We start from the raw sequence: 18,005 nt of genomic DNA on the forward strand, positions 1-18,005 counted from the left end.
CAAGTAGTCCGCGCAGGGTGAAAAGAAATGTGTATATATGTATATTTACATGTAAATATAAAATAGTGGAAGGCCCAACATCAAACTGTTAACTGTGGTTGGCTTTGGTTGGCTTATTGTGCATGTTTGCTAGGTTTTTATGGTAGGGATGTAGAAAATAACCAATAGTCAGGAAAATAATCAATAGTTAAGCACCCTCTCATACATTGATGAAGCTTATTTGTTGTGGATCAGGGAGGCTCTGGGGATGGACTGTGGGGGCTACAATGGGGGAGGGGGAAAAGGTAGAGAGAGGAAGAGGGAGACTGAGAGGGTGGGAAAAGGTCTGTGAGAACAAACCCCTTCACCTAAGTACCTCTCCCCTCCCTCACCCCTCACAAAGTCCGACTGTTTCAAAAGAGAGAGTGGCAATGAGGGACTCATCCTGGGACAACAGAATACACAGCTATGAACAAAAGTGGGTGTCATCCTGAGAAACCACAAATCTTAAGTAAAAATAAAGCTTTTATGAAGTTGGTCTCTTATCTGTAAGTCACTTCTTTTATTTATTTATTTATTTGTTTGTTTGTTTGTTTGTTTATGTTTATGATGACCAGTCAACTTTGATACTATGTTAATATCAAAAGTGACCAAAAGTATATTCCTTTAGTTACATCGAAGATTTAGGTTAGTTATCAACTGATTTATTGTTTCAAAATTTTTGTTTGAATTCACCTGCAATTCTAAGAAGGCCTAAGATGGAGTAACATATTACATATTAGCATATAACATTTATTGAGTATCTGCAATGTGTTAGGCACTGTGCCCTGTTGTTTGCCTGGATTGGCTGGCTTAACAATTCTATGTTAGAGATTACTGTTCTTCACATCAAAGATATTGGGGCTCAGAGACGGGATGACTTGACCAAGGTTACACAATCAGTGAATGGCAGACTTGGAATTTAAATTCTGGGATTCTTGCTCTAGCGAGGGCTGTGTATTTACACTACTCTATAAAATAACTGATAAAATTGAGACAAATGACACATTTAGGAAGGCAGGAAGGACTTCTAGGTGGAGCAACAGAGGCCAAAGAGACAAGATGAAAAATAAGAAATAGGATATGCAAAGAACAACAGCATTAGTGAAACTATGAAATGTGCTGGCATCCACTCAGAGAGCACCCAGGGCTGTAAGGGAGCAAGTTCCACTCCCAGGTTGCATGAGCTGTGGACGGTGGAGCCGACGATTTCCAGGCCCCACCCCTGGGAATTTCTCAGTGTCCTGGCATTTCGCTCCGAGGAAGAGGAAATCCACCAGAAGGAAAACTCTATTGAGAACCTAAGATGATGTTTGATGGGAGTGTATCCAAAACTTGATGATATGATGGGAGAGGTAGTGAAAAGAAGTTGGTTGGTCACCTTTATTTTATGACGAGTAAGTATGAATACTCCAAATTACTCTACTGAATTACCTATTTATCCTGTTTTATATTACAGTGTCTATCATTAAAAGTGTTGCAACAGAGACGCTGGAGTTGCGACTGTAAAGGTCCATTCATCCTGCTGCAGGGGATGGCTTAGTGGACAAAATGGCAGCTTTCCACCACCTATGACACTCTGTACCCACAGGTTAATATGCAAGTGGCATTGACTCAGCAGCTCATCTTCTGAAGGAAGCTAGTTCCACAGTTTACTCATATTGGTGGAGGGTCTTTCAGACAGTGTCTGGAAAAAACCTGCCTATCCTGCTTGAATCATGAAGATTCCTAGAACTTTTACAGACTTAGGATTTCCCCCAGTGTCCTGGAAACATTTGATAGAAGTCAATCAAAGGGTCTTCTAATACACTCTTAGCATTGGTGCCCTGTTCTGGCTAGCTTTCTCTTCTTTTTTTTTTTTTTCCTTTAAATATTTTATTTATTTATTTGTCAGGGAGAGAGAGAGAGAGAGCACAAGCAGGGGGAGAAGCAGGCTCCCCACTGAGCAGGGAGCCCGACGTGGGGCTCGATCCCAGGACCCCGGGATCATGACCTGAGCTGAAGGCAGATGCCCAACTGACTGAGCCCCCAGGCGCCCCTAGCTTTCCCTTCTTTATCACTAGCCTCACACAAAGCCAGTGCAGTCTTCCCTGAAACTACTTTCATTTCAACTGTTTAATATTCTTACTGTATTTTAGATGTCTATAACAATCTCTTTCATCACCCTGCTCAGAACTTCTTAACCTTATTATTTCAAATCGTATCAGTTCAATAATCCACTTAATGATACAAACTGCTCTCATATGAACAAATCTTTCACCTTTATGACTTTTTCAACTTACTTTACAGTGACATGCTAGGAATGTTTAGTAGTTATAAAAATAATGCTACCGTTATGTCAACCAATAACAAGAATGGTTCCACCTTAATAAAATTATATGCTTAAAAATTCATCAGCTAAATTTGTATCAATGTGATGTCCTTGCCCCAGTTGTAATTTCAAAATGAATACAACACACATTAATTGAATACTCACTATGTGCCAGATATTGTTGGAAGCACTTACATACCACATTAAAAAAAAAAAAAAATACCCGTCCTGTTCCTGCTACCGGCTAGTGAAGGTGATGGACAGCCATAAACAGATGTTTAGGGCCTTAACCACGGTCCAGTAAAGCACCCCAGAAACAGCTTCATTCTCTGTGAACTCAGAGAGTAGTTTTGAGGAGAAACTTGAATTTCTTATTTCTAAATGCGTAGTTTGACAGGATCTTACTTTCGTATTTGAGCTTCTAAATTAATCTAAATCTTGAATGTGCAGCGATACATAGTTAAACCTATAAGGATGGGACCATGGGAATTTGAGAAACTGGAGGGGTGAGATGAATATTAACATAAGCTAATTTTATTCATGCCTCAGGACCTTTACACAATGATTTCCTTTTTTACTTTTTTCTTCTGCAAGCCCATTCTGAGATTTCATCACTACATTCTTCACTGTCATCCCTCAGACATTATCAAAAGGCATTATCGATCTTTCAGATACATCATGCACCACTCCTCCTTCTACTCTTCCTGACTCCTCGATGGGACTGCTTCCATATACGCTGACATTCTAGTTATGCCAACGAGCCAGCCCTCCCTGTTCCAGCTACCTCTGCCATTAGATCACTATCTCCTTCTTTAATACCCACTGCTAACTGTATTTGTTTATTTCCCACACAGAATGCATGATGTGGTTCATTTTAGTAAGATTTCAGTCCTATTGTCTGGTGATATGGAATTTCTTTTTTATGTTAATTTGTCCGTTTAATTTCACTGTAACTTACTGATATCGACATATTTTATCCTTAAATTCTCCAGGTGATTAGTAAGGACATGCAAACGGGCAATCTTTAGTTATTTCTTATAAATTCTCAATTTTCTTCCCCCAAATTTCCCATTATCCAAATATTTATCTATTTCTTCAGGACGACTGCAGGGTTATCTACAAGGCTATCTTCCAGCATTCAGCATACCTTTGTGTCTAGTTACAGGCATTAGGGCTGGAATACAAGGCCTGTTCACACTACTGTCATTCAAAATGTCCTCCAGCCAGGATGGGGATGGAGTGTGGGAGTGTGGACGGAGTGTGGCTGTCTACCATAGCTGCCACCTGCCTGGCGCCCTCTGGTGGTCACAGGATGCCCTGACTGGGATGGCTGCTAGACATTACTGGCCCAAATACCTCCTGGCTCCTATTTTGGTCTGAAAAAGTTTATTGCTTCTCTAAACGTCTGTCTCCTTCTGTCAATCCCATTCAAAAATTTGCATTTAATATCACCTGAATATAATTTCTCAGAAAAACCAGAAATGTGGTTAGCTGTACCAACTTACTGGGGACTTCCAGAAAAGGGAGCATTTACTCTATCAGGAGGCAAATTACTCTACCTGGAGTCTTCACATATATATCCTCAGTTCCAGAGAAGGGCCTATATCAGAATAAGAAAGTAAACTAAATTTGGTTGAAAATAATTTAAACGATCATTATTCTCTTCATCAAACTCCATTTCTTCTGGAACTTCTACTCTTCCTTTTACACTTTGTAACCACCCAGCGATTCAAATGTAAAGTCTAGAAATTACCAATAACATCTAATTGAAAAACAAAATGAAAAAGGCTCTCATTCAAGCCTTGGATAAAGCAAGAAGAGTCACAATTGTCTGCAATGTAGAAACACTATGTGGCAAGTGGAGAGGTAGAAGTAAAGGGTAGAATTATTTTGTATGTTCGAATATAAAACAAATTAGGAAAAATCCTAGATCCCGTAAATGAAAACACAGTATCTCTTCTCTGTTCCTCCTCTTGCCGCTCTGGAGTCCACACTTCCCAAGCTCCTCCATGAGCTAGCCCTGCCTATCTCTTAAAGAGCATTTCCTACCCGTCTTCCCATAACTCATTCATGTTTCGAATCAATCGTGTCTGTGAAGGAGGTGGCAATGTACGTGTTCATTCCTGTGCTTCATCTGTCATTCCAAAGGCTGTTTGGGTTTTCCATAATGAAGTGACAAATGTTGACGTAGGCACAATGAGCCAATATAATAACTGACAAGAGACAGGATCCAGCCGATGGAAGTGAGTCGTAGGTATACCTAACTCTCCCAAGCAGCTGTCTTTACAGACATGTCAGCAACTGGGGCAGGAATTACTCCGCTGATGATACTCCACCAAATAACAGCCACTAAAGACTTACCGGCAGCTACTATGATAACATCTGCCAGCTGAGTATGGATCTTCAGTTGTTCCTTGGGAGTATATCTGTGAGCTATGGTCACCGTTGCATCACCTGAAATGGAGAAGAACTTCCATTAATGGTTACAGAGCTTTTCCAAAATTTATGAATGCTCCAATTCTAGAGGAGATTCAGTGACATCCTAAGAGTAGGAAAATTGCTTTGAAATGAAGAACCAAAGCTAGATAAGAAAACCTAGATGAGGGCTTTAGAGGAGTAAGATGGTGGAGGAGTAGGAGACCTAAATTTCCTCTGGTCCCAGGAATTCAGCTAGATAGGGATCAAACCATTCTGAACACCTACGAACTCAACAGGAGATCGAAGAAAAGAATAGCAACAACTCTCTGAACAGAAAAGCGACCACTTTCTGGAAGGTAGGATGTGCGGAGAAGTGAATCTGAGGCGATATTTGGGAAGATAGACAGCGGGGGAGGGGCCTCCGTCAGCCAACACCGGCAAGTGATAGAGCCGCAGAGCACAAAATTGGAACTTTTAGAAATCTGCTCTGCTGAGGGATATCGCTCCAGTGGCTAAGCAGGGGGTGGAACCCTCACTAGGACAGTGTGGTCTCAGGACCCTCAGGGTCACAGAAAGACTGGGGGTGCCTGAGTGCAGCAGAGCTCCCAGGGATCAGAGCGGGGAAGCCAGCTGCAGAGACGGAGCCGAGGAGCGGACTCTCAGCTTGGGGTTGCATTAACCGTGATCCCCGGCACAGTCAGGCCACTGATCCTCCATCATGGACCCAACAAGCGGCAGATCTGGGAGACTCCCCTTCCTCCCCGGGGAGGAGCGGCATGGGAGTGCACCGCAGGGATCTGCTGGGTTTGGAGACTCCACCTGGGTCAGGTGCCAGAAATAGAAATGCTCAGTCACAGGCCCAGGGAGCATGGAGTGTGGCCGGAGACCAGGGAGACGGGAGTGATTGACTACTTGTCCCTGGGGGCGCACTGAGGAGCAGAGCCCTGAGTTCTTGGCTCCTCCGGGGCAGAGATTGCGAGCTCGCCGTTTTCACTCTCCAACTCCAAAGCTGTACGGAAAGCTTGCAGGGAACAAAAGCTATGAAGAGCAAACCCGAGCAGATTACTTAGCCTGGCCCCCAGCAAGGGCAGTGCAATTCCGCCTCCAGCAAAGACATTTGGGAACCACGGCAACAGGCCCCTCCCCCAGAAGATCAGCAAGAACAGCCAGCCAAGACCAAGTTTACTGATCAATGAGAACGGCAGAAATCCAGCGCTAGGGGAATACTGCACATAGAATTCATGGCTTTTCCCCATGATTCTTTAGTCTTTCAAAGTTAATTTTTTTAATTTTCTTTTTCTATTTTTTTTGAATTTTTCTTTTTCCCTTTTTCAATGAATGTCTTATCAATCCCCTTTTTAAAAATCTTTTTTATTTTTCATTTTTAGAGTCATGTTCTATCCCTTCATTGTAGTTAACCTTATTTTTTGTATATATATATGTTATTCTCTCTTTAAAATTTTGGGATACAGTTTTTTCTAACAGACCAAAATATACCCTAAATCTCTAGTGTATGGCTTTGTTCTAGTCTCCTGCCTGATCACATTCTCTCCCCTATTTTTTTTTTAATTCCTCTTCTCTCTTTTTCCAACCAACTTCTTATCAATTCCTTTTATAAAATCTTTTATAATTTTCATCTTTACAGCCATATTCCATCCCTTAATCGTATTTACCCTTATTTTTGTACATATATAAGCTTTTCTTTCTTTAAAATTTTGGGAGGCACTTTCTTCTAACAGACCAAAATACACCCAAAATCTAGTGTGTGGCACTGATCTATGCACCAGCCTGATCATATTTGATCATATTCTTTTTTTTTAATCCTTTTCTTTTTCTTTTCTTTTTCTTTTTTCTTTCTTTCCCTTTCTTTTCCCCCAGTTTCAGGTCTCTTCTGATTTGTTTAGTGTATATTTTTCTGGGGTCATTGTTACCCTGTTAGCATTTTGTTCTCTTATTCATCTTTTGTCATCTGGACAAAATGACAAGACAGAAAAAATCACCCCCCAAAAAAGAACAAGATGCAGTACCAACTGCCAGGGACCTAATCAATACGGACATTAGTAAGATGTTGGAACTAGAGTTCAGAATGACGATTATAAAGATACTAGCTGGGCTTGAAAAAAGCATGGAAAATATTAGAGAAACACTTTCTGGAGAAATAAAAGAACTAAAATCTAACCAAGTTGAAATCAAAAAGGCTATTAATGAGATGCAATCAAAAATGGAGGCTGTAACTGTGAGGACAAATGAGGCAGAAGAGGGAATTAGTGATATAGAAGACCAAATGATGGAAAATAAAGAAGCTGAGAAAAAGAGATAAACAACTACTGAATCACAAAGGCAGAATTCGAGAGATAAGTGATACCATAAAACAAAACAATATTAGAATAATTGGGATCCAAGAAGAAGAAGAAAGAGAGAGAGGGGCAGAAGGTATATTGGAGCAAATTATAGCAGAGAACTTCCCTAATTTGGGGAAGGAAATAGGCATCAAAATCCAGGAGGCACAGAGAACCCCCTCAAAATCAATAAAAATAGGTCAACACCCTGTCATCTAATAGTAAAACTTACAAGTCTCAGAGACAAAGAGAAAACCCTGAAAGCACCTCAGGACAAGAGATCTGTAACCTACAATGGTAGAAACATTAGATTGGCAACAGACCTATCCACAGAGACCTGGCAAGCCAGAAAGGACTGGCATGATATATTCAGAGCACTAAAGGAGAAAAATATGCAGCCAAGAATACTATATCTAGCTAGGCTGTCATTGAAAATAGAAGGAGAGATAAAAAGATTCCAGGACAATCAAAAACTAAAGGAATTTGCAAACACGAAACCAGCCCTACAAGAAATATTGAAAGGGGTCCTCTAAACAAGAGAGAGCCTAAAAGTAACATAGACCAGAAAGGAACACAGACAATATACAGTAACAGTCACCTTACAGGCAATACAATGGCACTAAATTCATATCTTTCAATAGTTGCCCTGAATGTAAATGGGCTAAATGCCCCAATCAAAAGACACAGGCTATCAGATTGGATAAAACAACAAGACCCGTCAATATGCTGTCTGCAAGAGACTCATTTTAGACCCAAAGACACCCCCAGATTGAAAGTGAGGGGGTGGAAAACCATTTACCATGCTAATGGACACCAAAAGAAAGCTGGGGCAGTAATCCTTATATCAGACAAATTAGATTTTAAACCAAAGACTATACTAAGAGATGAGGAAGGACACTATATCCTACTTAAAGGGTCTATCCAACAAGAAGATCTAACAATTGTAAATATCTATGCCCCTAACATGGGAGCAGCCAATTATATAAGCCAATTAATAACAAAAGCAAAGAAACACATTGACAACAATACAATAATAGCGGGGGACTTTAACATCCCCCTCACTGAAATGGACAGATCATCTAAGCAAAAGATCAGCAAGGAAATAAAGACTTTAAATGACACACTGGACCAAATGGACTTCACAGATATATTCAGAACATTCCATCCCAAAACAACAGAATACACATTCTTCTCTAGTACCCATGGAATATTCTCCAGAACAGATCACATCCTAGGTCACAAATCAGGTCTCAACCAGTACCAAAAGATTGGGATCATTCCCTGCATATTTTCAGACCACAATGCTTTGAAACTAGAACTCAATCAGAAGAGGAAAGTCGGAAAGAACTCAAATACATGGAGGCCAAAGAGCATCCTACTAAAGAATGAATGGGTCAACCAGGAAATTAAAGAAGAATTTAAAAAATTCATGGAAACTAATGAAAATGAAAACACAACTGTTCAAAATCTTTGGGATGCAGCAAAGGCAGTCCTAAGAGGTAAGTATATAGCAATACAAGCCTTTCTCAAGAAACAAGAAAGTTCTCAAATACACAACCTAACCCCACACCTAAAGGAGCTGGAGAAAGAAGAGCAAATAAAGCCTAAACCCAGCAGGAGAAGAGGAATAATAAAGATCAGAGGAGAAATCAATGAAATAGAACCCAAAAGAACAGTAGAACAGATCAACAAAACTAGGAGCTGGTTCTTTGAAGGAATTAACAAGATTGATAAACCCCTGGCCAGACTTATCAAAAAGAAAAGAGAAATGACCCAAATAAATAAAATCATGAGTGAAAGAGGAGAGATCACAACCAACCAAAGAAATACAAACAATTATAAGAACATATTAGGAGCAACTCTATGCCAGCAAATTAGATAACCTGGAAGAAATGGATGCATTCCTAGAGCTGTATCAACTACCAAACTGAACCAGGAAGAAATAGAAAACCTGAACAGACCCATAACCACTAAGGAAATTAAAGCAGTCATCAAAAATCTCCCAACAAACAAGAGCCCAGAGCCAGATGGCTTCCCAGGGGAATTCTACCAAACATTTCAAGAAGAATTAATACCTATTCTTCTGAAACTGTTCCAAAAAATAGAAATGGAAGGAAAACTTCCAAACTCATTTTAGGAGGCCACCATTACCTTGATCCCAAAACCAAAGACCCCATCAAAAAGGAGAATTACCGATCAATATCCCTGATGAACATGGATGCAAAAATTCTCACCAAAATACTAGCCAATAGGATCCAACAGTACATTAAAAGGATTATTCACCACGACCAAGTGGGATTTATCCCTGGGCTGCAAGGTTGGTTCAACATCTGCAAATCAATCAATGTGATACAATACATTAATAAAAGAAAGAACGAGAACCATATGATCCTCTCAATAGATGCAGAAAAAGCATTTGACAAAGTACAGCATCCTTTCTTGATCAAAAGTCTTCAGAGTATAGGGATAGAGGGTACATACCTCAATATCATAAAAGCCATCTATGAAAAACCCACAGTGAATATCATTCTCAATGGGGAAAAACTGAGAGCTTTCCCCTAAGGTCAGGAACACGGCAGGGATGTCCACTATCACCACTGCTATTCAACATAGTATTAGAAGTCTTAGCCACAGCAATCAGACAACAAAAAGAAAAAAGGCATCCAAATTGGCAAAGAAGAAGTCAAACTCTCACTCTCTGCAGATGATATGATACTTTATGTGGAAAACCCAAAAGACTCTACCCCAAAACTGCTAGAACTCACACAGGAATTCAGTAAAGTGGCAGGATATAAAATCAAATCACAGAAATCAGTGGCATTCCTATACACCAACAACAAGACAGAAGAAAGAGAAATTAAGGAGTTGATCCCATTTACAACTGCACCCAAAACCATAAGATACCTAGGAATAAATCTAACCAAAGAGGTAAAGAATCTGTACTCAGAAAACTATAAAATCCTCATGAAAGAAATTGAGGAAGACACAAAGAAATGGAAAAACTTTCCATGCTCATGGATTGGAAGAACAAATATTGTGAAGATGTCAATGCTACCTAGAGCAATCTACACATTCAATGCAATCCCTATCAAAATACCATCCACTTTTTTCAAAGAAATGGAACAAATCATCCTAAAATTTGTATGGAACCAGAAAAGACCCCGAATAGCCAGAGGAAGGTTGAAAAAGAAAAGCAAAGCTGGTGACATCACAATTCCGGACTTCAGGCTCTATCGTAAAGCTGTCATCATCAAGACAGTATGGTACTGGCACAAAAACAGACACATAGATCAATGGAACAGAAGAGAGAGCCCAAAAATGGACCCTCAACTCAATGGTCAACTAATCTTCGACAAAGCAGGCAAGAATGTCCAATGGAAAAAAGACAGTCTCTTCAACAAATGGTGTTGGGCAAATTGGACAGCCACATGCAGAAGAATGAAACTGGACCATTTCCTTACACCACACACAAAAATAGACTCAAAATGGTTGAAAGACCTGAATGTGAGACAGGATCTGAACGGGTATGTGCACCCCAATGTTTATAGCAGCAATGTCCACAATAGCCAAACTATGGAAAGAGCCAAGATGTCCATCAACAGATGAATGAATAAAGAAGATGTGGTATATATATATGTACAATGGAATATTATGCAGCCATCAAAAAGAATGAAATCCTGCCATTTGCAATGAAGTGGATGGCGCTGGAGGGTATTATGCTGAGCGAAATAAGTCAATCAGAGAAAGATATGTATCATGTGATCTCACTGATATGAGGAATTCTTAATGTCAGGAAACAAACTGAGGGCTGCTGGAGTGGTAGGGGGTGGGAGGGATGGGGTGGCTGGGTGATAGACACTGGGGAGGGCATGTGCTATGGTGAATGCTGTGAATTGTGTAAGACTGTTGAATCACAGATCTGTACCTCTGAAACAAATAATACATTGTATGTTAAAAAAAAAAGAAGATAGTAGGAAGGGAAAAATGAGGGGGGGAAATCGGAGGGGGAGACGAACCATGAGAGACTATGGACTCTGAGAAACAAACTGAGGGTTCTAGAGGGGAGGGGGTGGGAGGATGGGTTAGCCTGGTGATGGGTATTAAAGAGGGTATGTATTGAATGGAGCACTGGGTGTTATACACAAACAATGAATCATGGAACACTACATCAAAAAAAAAAAAAGAATTCTACTGGTGTTATGGTACTATTTCTTCTCATGGCTCTTCAATTTTTCAGAGGCACAGCTTATCAAAATATAATAGCTAAGTTTGTTGCATGTTCCATACCTGGTATTGTGTTTAAGACTTCACCTTCATTAGTTCATTTAATGTCTACAATAGTGTTATGAGAAAGACATTAATATTTTGTTCTCATTTTACAGATAAGAAAGTAATCAGAACTTTCAAATAAAAAAAAAAAAAAAAGAAAACCTAGATGACCCAGAATACTGTACCCTTCAATTAAGCAGTGGAAAATCAACTAAGACCAAATGAGAGTATGTGCTGACCATCATAAAAGAGCTGTAAGTAAGATTCCAGAACCCAGCATTTGAAAGTTCTGGATTCACGGGTTAATATGTAAATGTAGGGGATACACATTGGCCTGATAACAAGGTATATAAATACTGAAAACAGCAAGATAAGTGCACCCAAAATGGGGCAATGTATTGTGGGAGCACAGCTGAGAGATTAATTCTGTCTCTCTTTTGAGGGTGTGTAGGAAGGGTTCCTAAAGGAGATAGTATACTTTTTGGGGTCTTAAAGTATGAGCAAGGGTATACTAGTTAGGGAAAGAAGTAAAGGGCATTCCGAACCAACAGAATAACAGGAAAAAAATGGACTAATTTTGAAGTTATGTGTTTAGGAAATGACAAAGAGGTATAAGATATAACAGGAAGTATTCATACAGGCTTTAAGGAACTGATGTATGAATAAGAGAAGTTAGCAGCCTGAGGGGTTTGCAGTGCTTCAAGTGTGAGCCAAGGAAGAGGAGTGAAAGAAAGGCAGGGAGGAGGGGAATCAGAGAAGGACTTCCAGTGAGGCCACAGCTGTGTGAGACAGGGCCTTCTCTCTTCTGCTCCCAGGCAACATACAAATGCTACACTTTTAATGACAACAACAAAAACTCCATGATCTCCATTTTTAGCAAAATTAGAAGACATATTTTCCACAGACTCCAAAAAATATGTGAGTTACCCAGGGCTGGCTGAGTTAGTGTATACCACACAGGAAGAAAGGCAGCAAAGAAATACAGAGAATAAGATGGCCCAGTAGCAGTCAATCTCTGAAAATGACTGCAGAAATATACTGTGTGAAGGTGCAGGGCTCACGTCAACATGCAAAATATCTCTCTTATCTATAGCAAAGATAGAAATAAATGCAGAAGAAGCCCTCTTGGATCCAGTCAAGTTCATAGCAGCTAGTAACAGAAAGACCCCCACAGAGGAGCCATTCCAACAGGAAGCAGTTTGAGTCTGTGTAAGTGGTGAAGGAGGGATCCGAGGACTGCCTGGCACCTCCTCCCAACCCCTGCAGAAGTACCCTGAGAATAGCAGATCCACGGAATCCAACTCATTCAATGATGAGTAATTAAAAAAGGATTTGACACAGAATTAGTAAAAGGATGCCATGTGATAACCAGCCCAGGAGAATTTGGGGTTCTGATTCTAGTGGTAGTTACATGACTATATGCATTTGTCTAAATTCATGGAACTATACACCCAAAGAGTGAATTTTACTGTATTTTTTAAGTAAATAAAAGAATACATTTTAAAATGGCAGATCCAAGAAAAAAACAAAAGGAAAAAAAAGGTTTTTTAAGAATTTACCAATAAACCAATACACTCAACAACAAAAAGTGTTGCAATGGAGGGGCACCTGGGTGGCTCAGTCGGTTAAGCATCTGCCTTCAGCTCAGGTCATGATCCCAGGTTCCTGGGATTGAGCCCCACATCGGGCTCCATGCTCAGCAGGAAGCCTGCTTCTCCCTCTCCCACTCCCCCTGCTTGTGTTCCCTCTCTCGCTGTCTCTCTTTCTGTCGAATAAATGAATAAAATCTTTAAAAAAAATAAAAGTATTGCAATGGAAAAGTTGAACATTATGACTAAACATTATGCCAAAAATTTAAAAATTAAGAATGTAAAGTCACAAAACCTGGGGGAAAAAGACTTGAATCCATATAAATTGACCCATAATGGTCAACACTGAGAGAAATTTCAGTAATGTAGCTGGATTATAAAGATTAAAAAAAGAATGGTGAGAGCAAAAATTCAGATTTGTACATTCAACTCCAGAAAACAGAAAAAGAGCAATATTTATAAGAGGCTCATATAAAAAAAAAATTGGGAGGCAAGGACTTTATATCCAGTAAAATCATCCTCCAAAATAAAAGGTTACAATTTTGAAACTGTAAGACCTCAGGGAATATTGTTCCCATGTGTTTTTCCTGAGGAACTTGCTAAATGATTAACTTTAATAAATTAAATATCATATACCTGAGGAAACTAGCAAAAGGACTATTGGAGAGTTTGGAATATATTTAATCATAAAACTGAGACTTAAAAAATATAGGAATTGGGATGATAGACAAAATGTAAGTGCTATTTGCTCTGATTATGGAGAAATGGTACAACTAACAAAATTAGAATGGAAAGGGCACAGATGAGAAAGTTTGCTGATCACCTACTATCTAATGACTAGAATCAAGAGAAAACACTTAAGGCTGATCAATCAAATAATAGAAGCATATTTAGGATTATAAGGTAAAAACATTAAAAGATCATTTTTATTGGCAAATATTAAGTAGGAGACAAAAGAAATGAAATCAGGGAAGAAAAAGAAAGCATTTTTTATCATTTTTTTATTAGAGTATCAATAGATACCATATGAAGAAAAGAGAACTAAGAGTACTGTGTAAAGTTAAAACTATTAGAGTAACAACAAACCTTCCTAAGTATCAGAAGAACCATATACAAAAAGAAAAAAAAAGTAAAAAATGAATAAAAGCCATAAAAACAACAAACAGAACAGAAAATAATATGACAGACAGTTCAGATCATTCATATTTATAATCATAATAAATTTTCCTAAATTACCTATTTATAAGAATAATATTTCAAATTGGCTCACAAAGCAAAAACAAAATCTAATTCTTTACTTTATGTAAGGCACATCTAAAACCAAGCTGTTTGGAAATGTTAGAAATAAAAAATGGGCAAACGTGTAGCAGGAAAATGACAAAAAAAGATAAGATGTTCTTATTGTCAAATAAGGCGAAATTTAGCATTAAATAGGACAAAGAAGTACACATTATAAAGCAAAGACATGATTCAAATGAACGCACAACAATAAGAAATATATAAGTAACATATAAAAGAGAAATATAATTCATACAGCAGAAATTACAGGGACTACAAATAGAAAAAGAAACACATTGTATTTGCTGAATTTAATTCACCTTTCTTAATGCACAACAGATCAAAGATATAGAAAATGTACTAACATAATTAATGGTATGTGCCTGATTGTAATATATCACATTTTGAAAGTAGAACATATACTTTCTTTTCATGTGATCAAAGAATATTTTTGAAGTAGTATGATTTTAACTACAAAGAAAATTTTAATTAATACCAAAAAAATAGACAGCTACATAAACTTCAGATATTTTCTTTGATCACAAATCAATAAAGTTATAATTATTGAAAAAATCAGAAATTACAAGTTTCTTCCACTGGGATTTTTTTAAAACCCTATTTTGAATAATTCTTGGGTCAGATCTCCTGGGTAGCTCAGCCAGTTAAGTGTCTGCCTTTAGCTCAAGTCATGATCCCAGGGTCCTAGGATGGAGCCCTACGTTGGGCTCCCTGCTCAGCAGGGAGCATGCTTATGCTTCTCCCTCTCCCTCTGCCTCTCTCTCTCTCTCAAATAAATATATAAAATCTTAAAAAATAAATAAATAATTCTTGGGTCAAAAAGAAAACACAAAATAACTGTACAGAATTTCTAGAAACATTTATAATGAAATTAGCACATATTAGATTCTATAAAATAAAGGTAAAGCACAGAGGAAAACTCACAGATCTAAATTATTGTATCAATAAAATAAAAATAACAAAATAAGCAAATCAATCACTTTAAAAAGTTAAAGAACAAAAAGGAAACAAAAGAAATTAGAAGGTAAGGTGTTAATATTAAATAGTCTAAAAGCTGTAATATTATAAGCAGTGAGAGAATTCAATAATTGCCAAGTAAAAAATAAACAGTAATAAACAGCTTTCATATATAACAACACATCAGAAGAAAAAGTGAAAGAAAAGACTCCATTATAAGAGGTAAATATAAAAAATAAAATACTCAGAAACAAACTTAATGAGCAACATACAAAATCTATCTGATAAAAGAATATCTCCAGAATAACACCAAAAGACATAGGTAAGACTAAAGAACTAGAAAGATAAACCATGTTCTTGGATAAAAGACTCCATATCATAAAGATTAACAATTCTATGTTCACTACAAATTTAATACAATTCCAATAAAAACTGGTAGTTGTGAATTTTATTTTTTGGAAGAATATAATTTCATCCTAAAGTTAGTAAGGACAAATAAAAGACAATAATGAGGACAGCTTTGAAAAGGAAGAACAATGAGAGGCAACCAACCTAGAAGTACTTGATAGCAATCTTATTTCAGTTAACGGTACCACCTTCTGCCCAGCTATACAGAGCAGAAGTCCAAGAGTCTCCCTTCTGTTTCCTCTTTCTTTCACTTGCTATACACCATCAATAAATGTAGAGTATATGTTTAGAACTATCCCAAGGCAAAACTACAAAGCATCCCCCCATCTCTACCTTAGTACAGTCCCCCCCTATGCAGAAAGGTCCCCTTAGACATTAGCGACCCATGCGAGTATGTTCTCTTGAATGAGAGCCTCCCAACGCCCACAAAAATCAAGACCAAACAAAAACCTCCCACTTCCTCAGCACTGATGATTTCAGCATGGAATTGAGAGATACATAATCATCCACTGAGTTGTATATACACATAACCTATAAAGTTTAGAGCAAAAGAAAAAATATTAAGATGAATTTCAATAAGCATAGAGAGCTCTTTTAGGCAACTCCACCCTCCCTTCAATATCCAGCTAACTTGTTATTACCCCTCAGTGAGTCTGACTTGTGAAACCTATGGGAAATATCAAAGTCATATTTAGACTTGATTGATAAGTTTCTTATTATAACGTTATCAACCCATGGAGAGGCTTTCAGCCTACTATTCAGGAGACCAGGGGATGATAGCAAAAAAGAGGTAAATTGAGGAGTTAAAGGCAAATGTATTCAAATCATGCCTCAGTCTCTTCTGCCTTTGCCCTTTGCTGATGAGCACCTTGATACCCCGTTCCTGCTGCTGAGAGCTAGCTATCCTGCAAACTATCTGCTTAGTTAACCTGTGAAAATTCTTGTCATTCCTGTTTTCAGGTCTGGTGCCCTCTTACTTTTCTTCAGCGAATCCTCTGGCTTGCTGCACCTAATCCTTTCTAACTCCTCAACTCTTCCCTGGGGTAACCAGAACTAACAAGTCACAGCAGCTACTCTGCAGAATGATGCATATCTCTGACCCTCAGATGACTTTTTCCCACACTCGGCTTTATCCTCTTATTGTGCATATGATACCAGCCTGGGCGAGGGCCTAATTTTTCTAACTATCACACAGACCCAGATAAAAACTTTTATAAGCAGAGTCTTAAGCAACTTCATGGTGCCCAGCGCTTTACATCATGTTTGTAAGATAGAGCAAGAATAAAAAACTTAGAACCTATCTCCTGGAATCTGAGAGTTCTGTTAGAACTTAATAATTAACTGCTGGGCAAGATATGCTTCTTGCTATATAAAAGTCCACAGTCAATCAAGAATTGTCTACTGGGAGCTGTCTGAGCAGTTTTCTAGGCTATTATTATACTGTAATTTACGTAAAATTGCAGATTGTAGCAAAGAGTTTTGGCAACTAACAGAGTGCCAATTTGAGGAGAAAAATATTTGCTACTTAAAAAGACGCTAGAACAAACAGCACAATATGCTTCATTTTAGAGTAGCTTTTTTTTTTTTTTGGTTTAAATGACTTAAAATGAGGAGTTTATTTTTGTTGGGCGTTTCGAGGTCATTCCCTGGCTTCATTTACTCAATAATCAAGAAATAATCCCAGAACCATGCTAAGCAATGGAGACACACAATTCCACAGTCTCACATGAGAAACAGATATGTAAATCGGGATGAGAATACAGTGTGGTCAGGTCCACGTTAAAAGGCGGTATAAGTCACGGTGTGGGTAGAGAGAGCACCACCATCTCCTCCAGCTAAGAACAGCGCAGGTGCAGTTAAAGGTCTTAGGGAAGAAAGATTCTTGATGTGAGTAGAATTTATTTTGCTTCTGCTTCAATCCCCCTATGCTTTTACTATCCTTGCCTATCGATAAAATATTTTCCATAAAAATGTGAGAAGGGCATGTTATTTAGCCCAGACAGTTAGAAACTTCTTCTTTGCAAGAGCCGAAGTCTACCTTTTTGCAACTTTCACCATGATTCTAGATCTGTCTTCTACAGCAACATAGAACAAGTCTCACTTCCTTTTCCATGAGGCAAATCTTTAAATGCCAGCTTGAACCTGCATTGGTGGATGAAGCAAAATGGCAAATCCAGTAGGAGCTAGAATCTCACATACAGGCGTTTGCTTTGTCACTTTCCCTGGATAAGAGAAAACTGAATCATTCCTGATACATTAACTCATACCATGGTCTGGTTTAAAGGAGGGGCCCTTGGGTGGCTCAGTCAGTTGAGCATCCAACTCTTGATTTCAGCTCAGGTCATGATCTCAGGGTTGTGAGACTTAACCCACTGAGCCACCCAGGTGCTCTGTGCTGGG

The 18,005-nt window shown here is 38.6% G+C and overlaps 1 protein-coding gene across 1 annotated transcript in view; it reads right to left on the reverse strand.

The window, feature by feature from the left end:
• MTHFD2L (methylenetetrahydrofolate dehydrogenase (NADP+ dependent) 2 like) overlaps positions 1–18,005 on the reverse strand; it is a 132,610-nt gene that overhangs the window by 63,977 nt on the left and 50,628 nt on the right. The window contains exon 8 of the mRNA XM_021702357.1: positions 4,691–4,783. Coding sequence (XP_021558032.1) covers positions 4,691–4,783 — 93 coding nt within the window. The remainder of the gene's footprint in view (positions 1–4,690; positions 4,784–18,005) is intronic.

Source organism: Neomonachus schauinslandi, chromosome 2 (assembly GCF_002201575.2).
Source record: "Neomonachus schauinslandi chromosome 2, ASM220157v2, whole genome shotgun sequence".
NCBI lineage: Eukaryota > Metazoa > Chordata > Mammalia > Carnivora > Phocidae > Neomonachus > Neomonachus schauinslandi.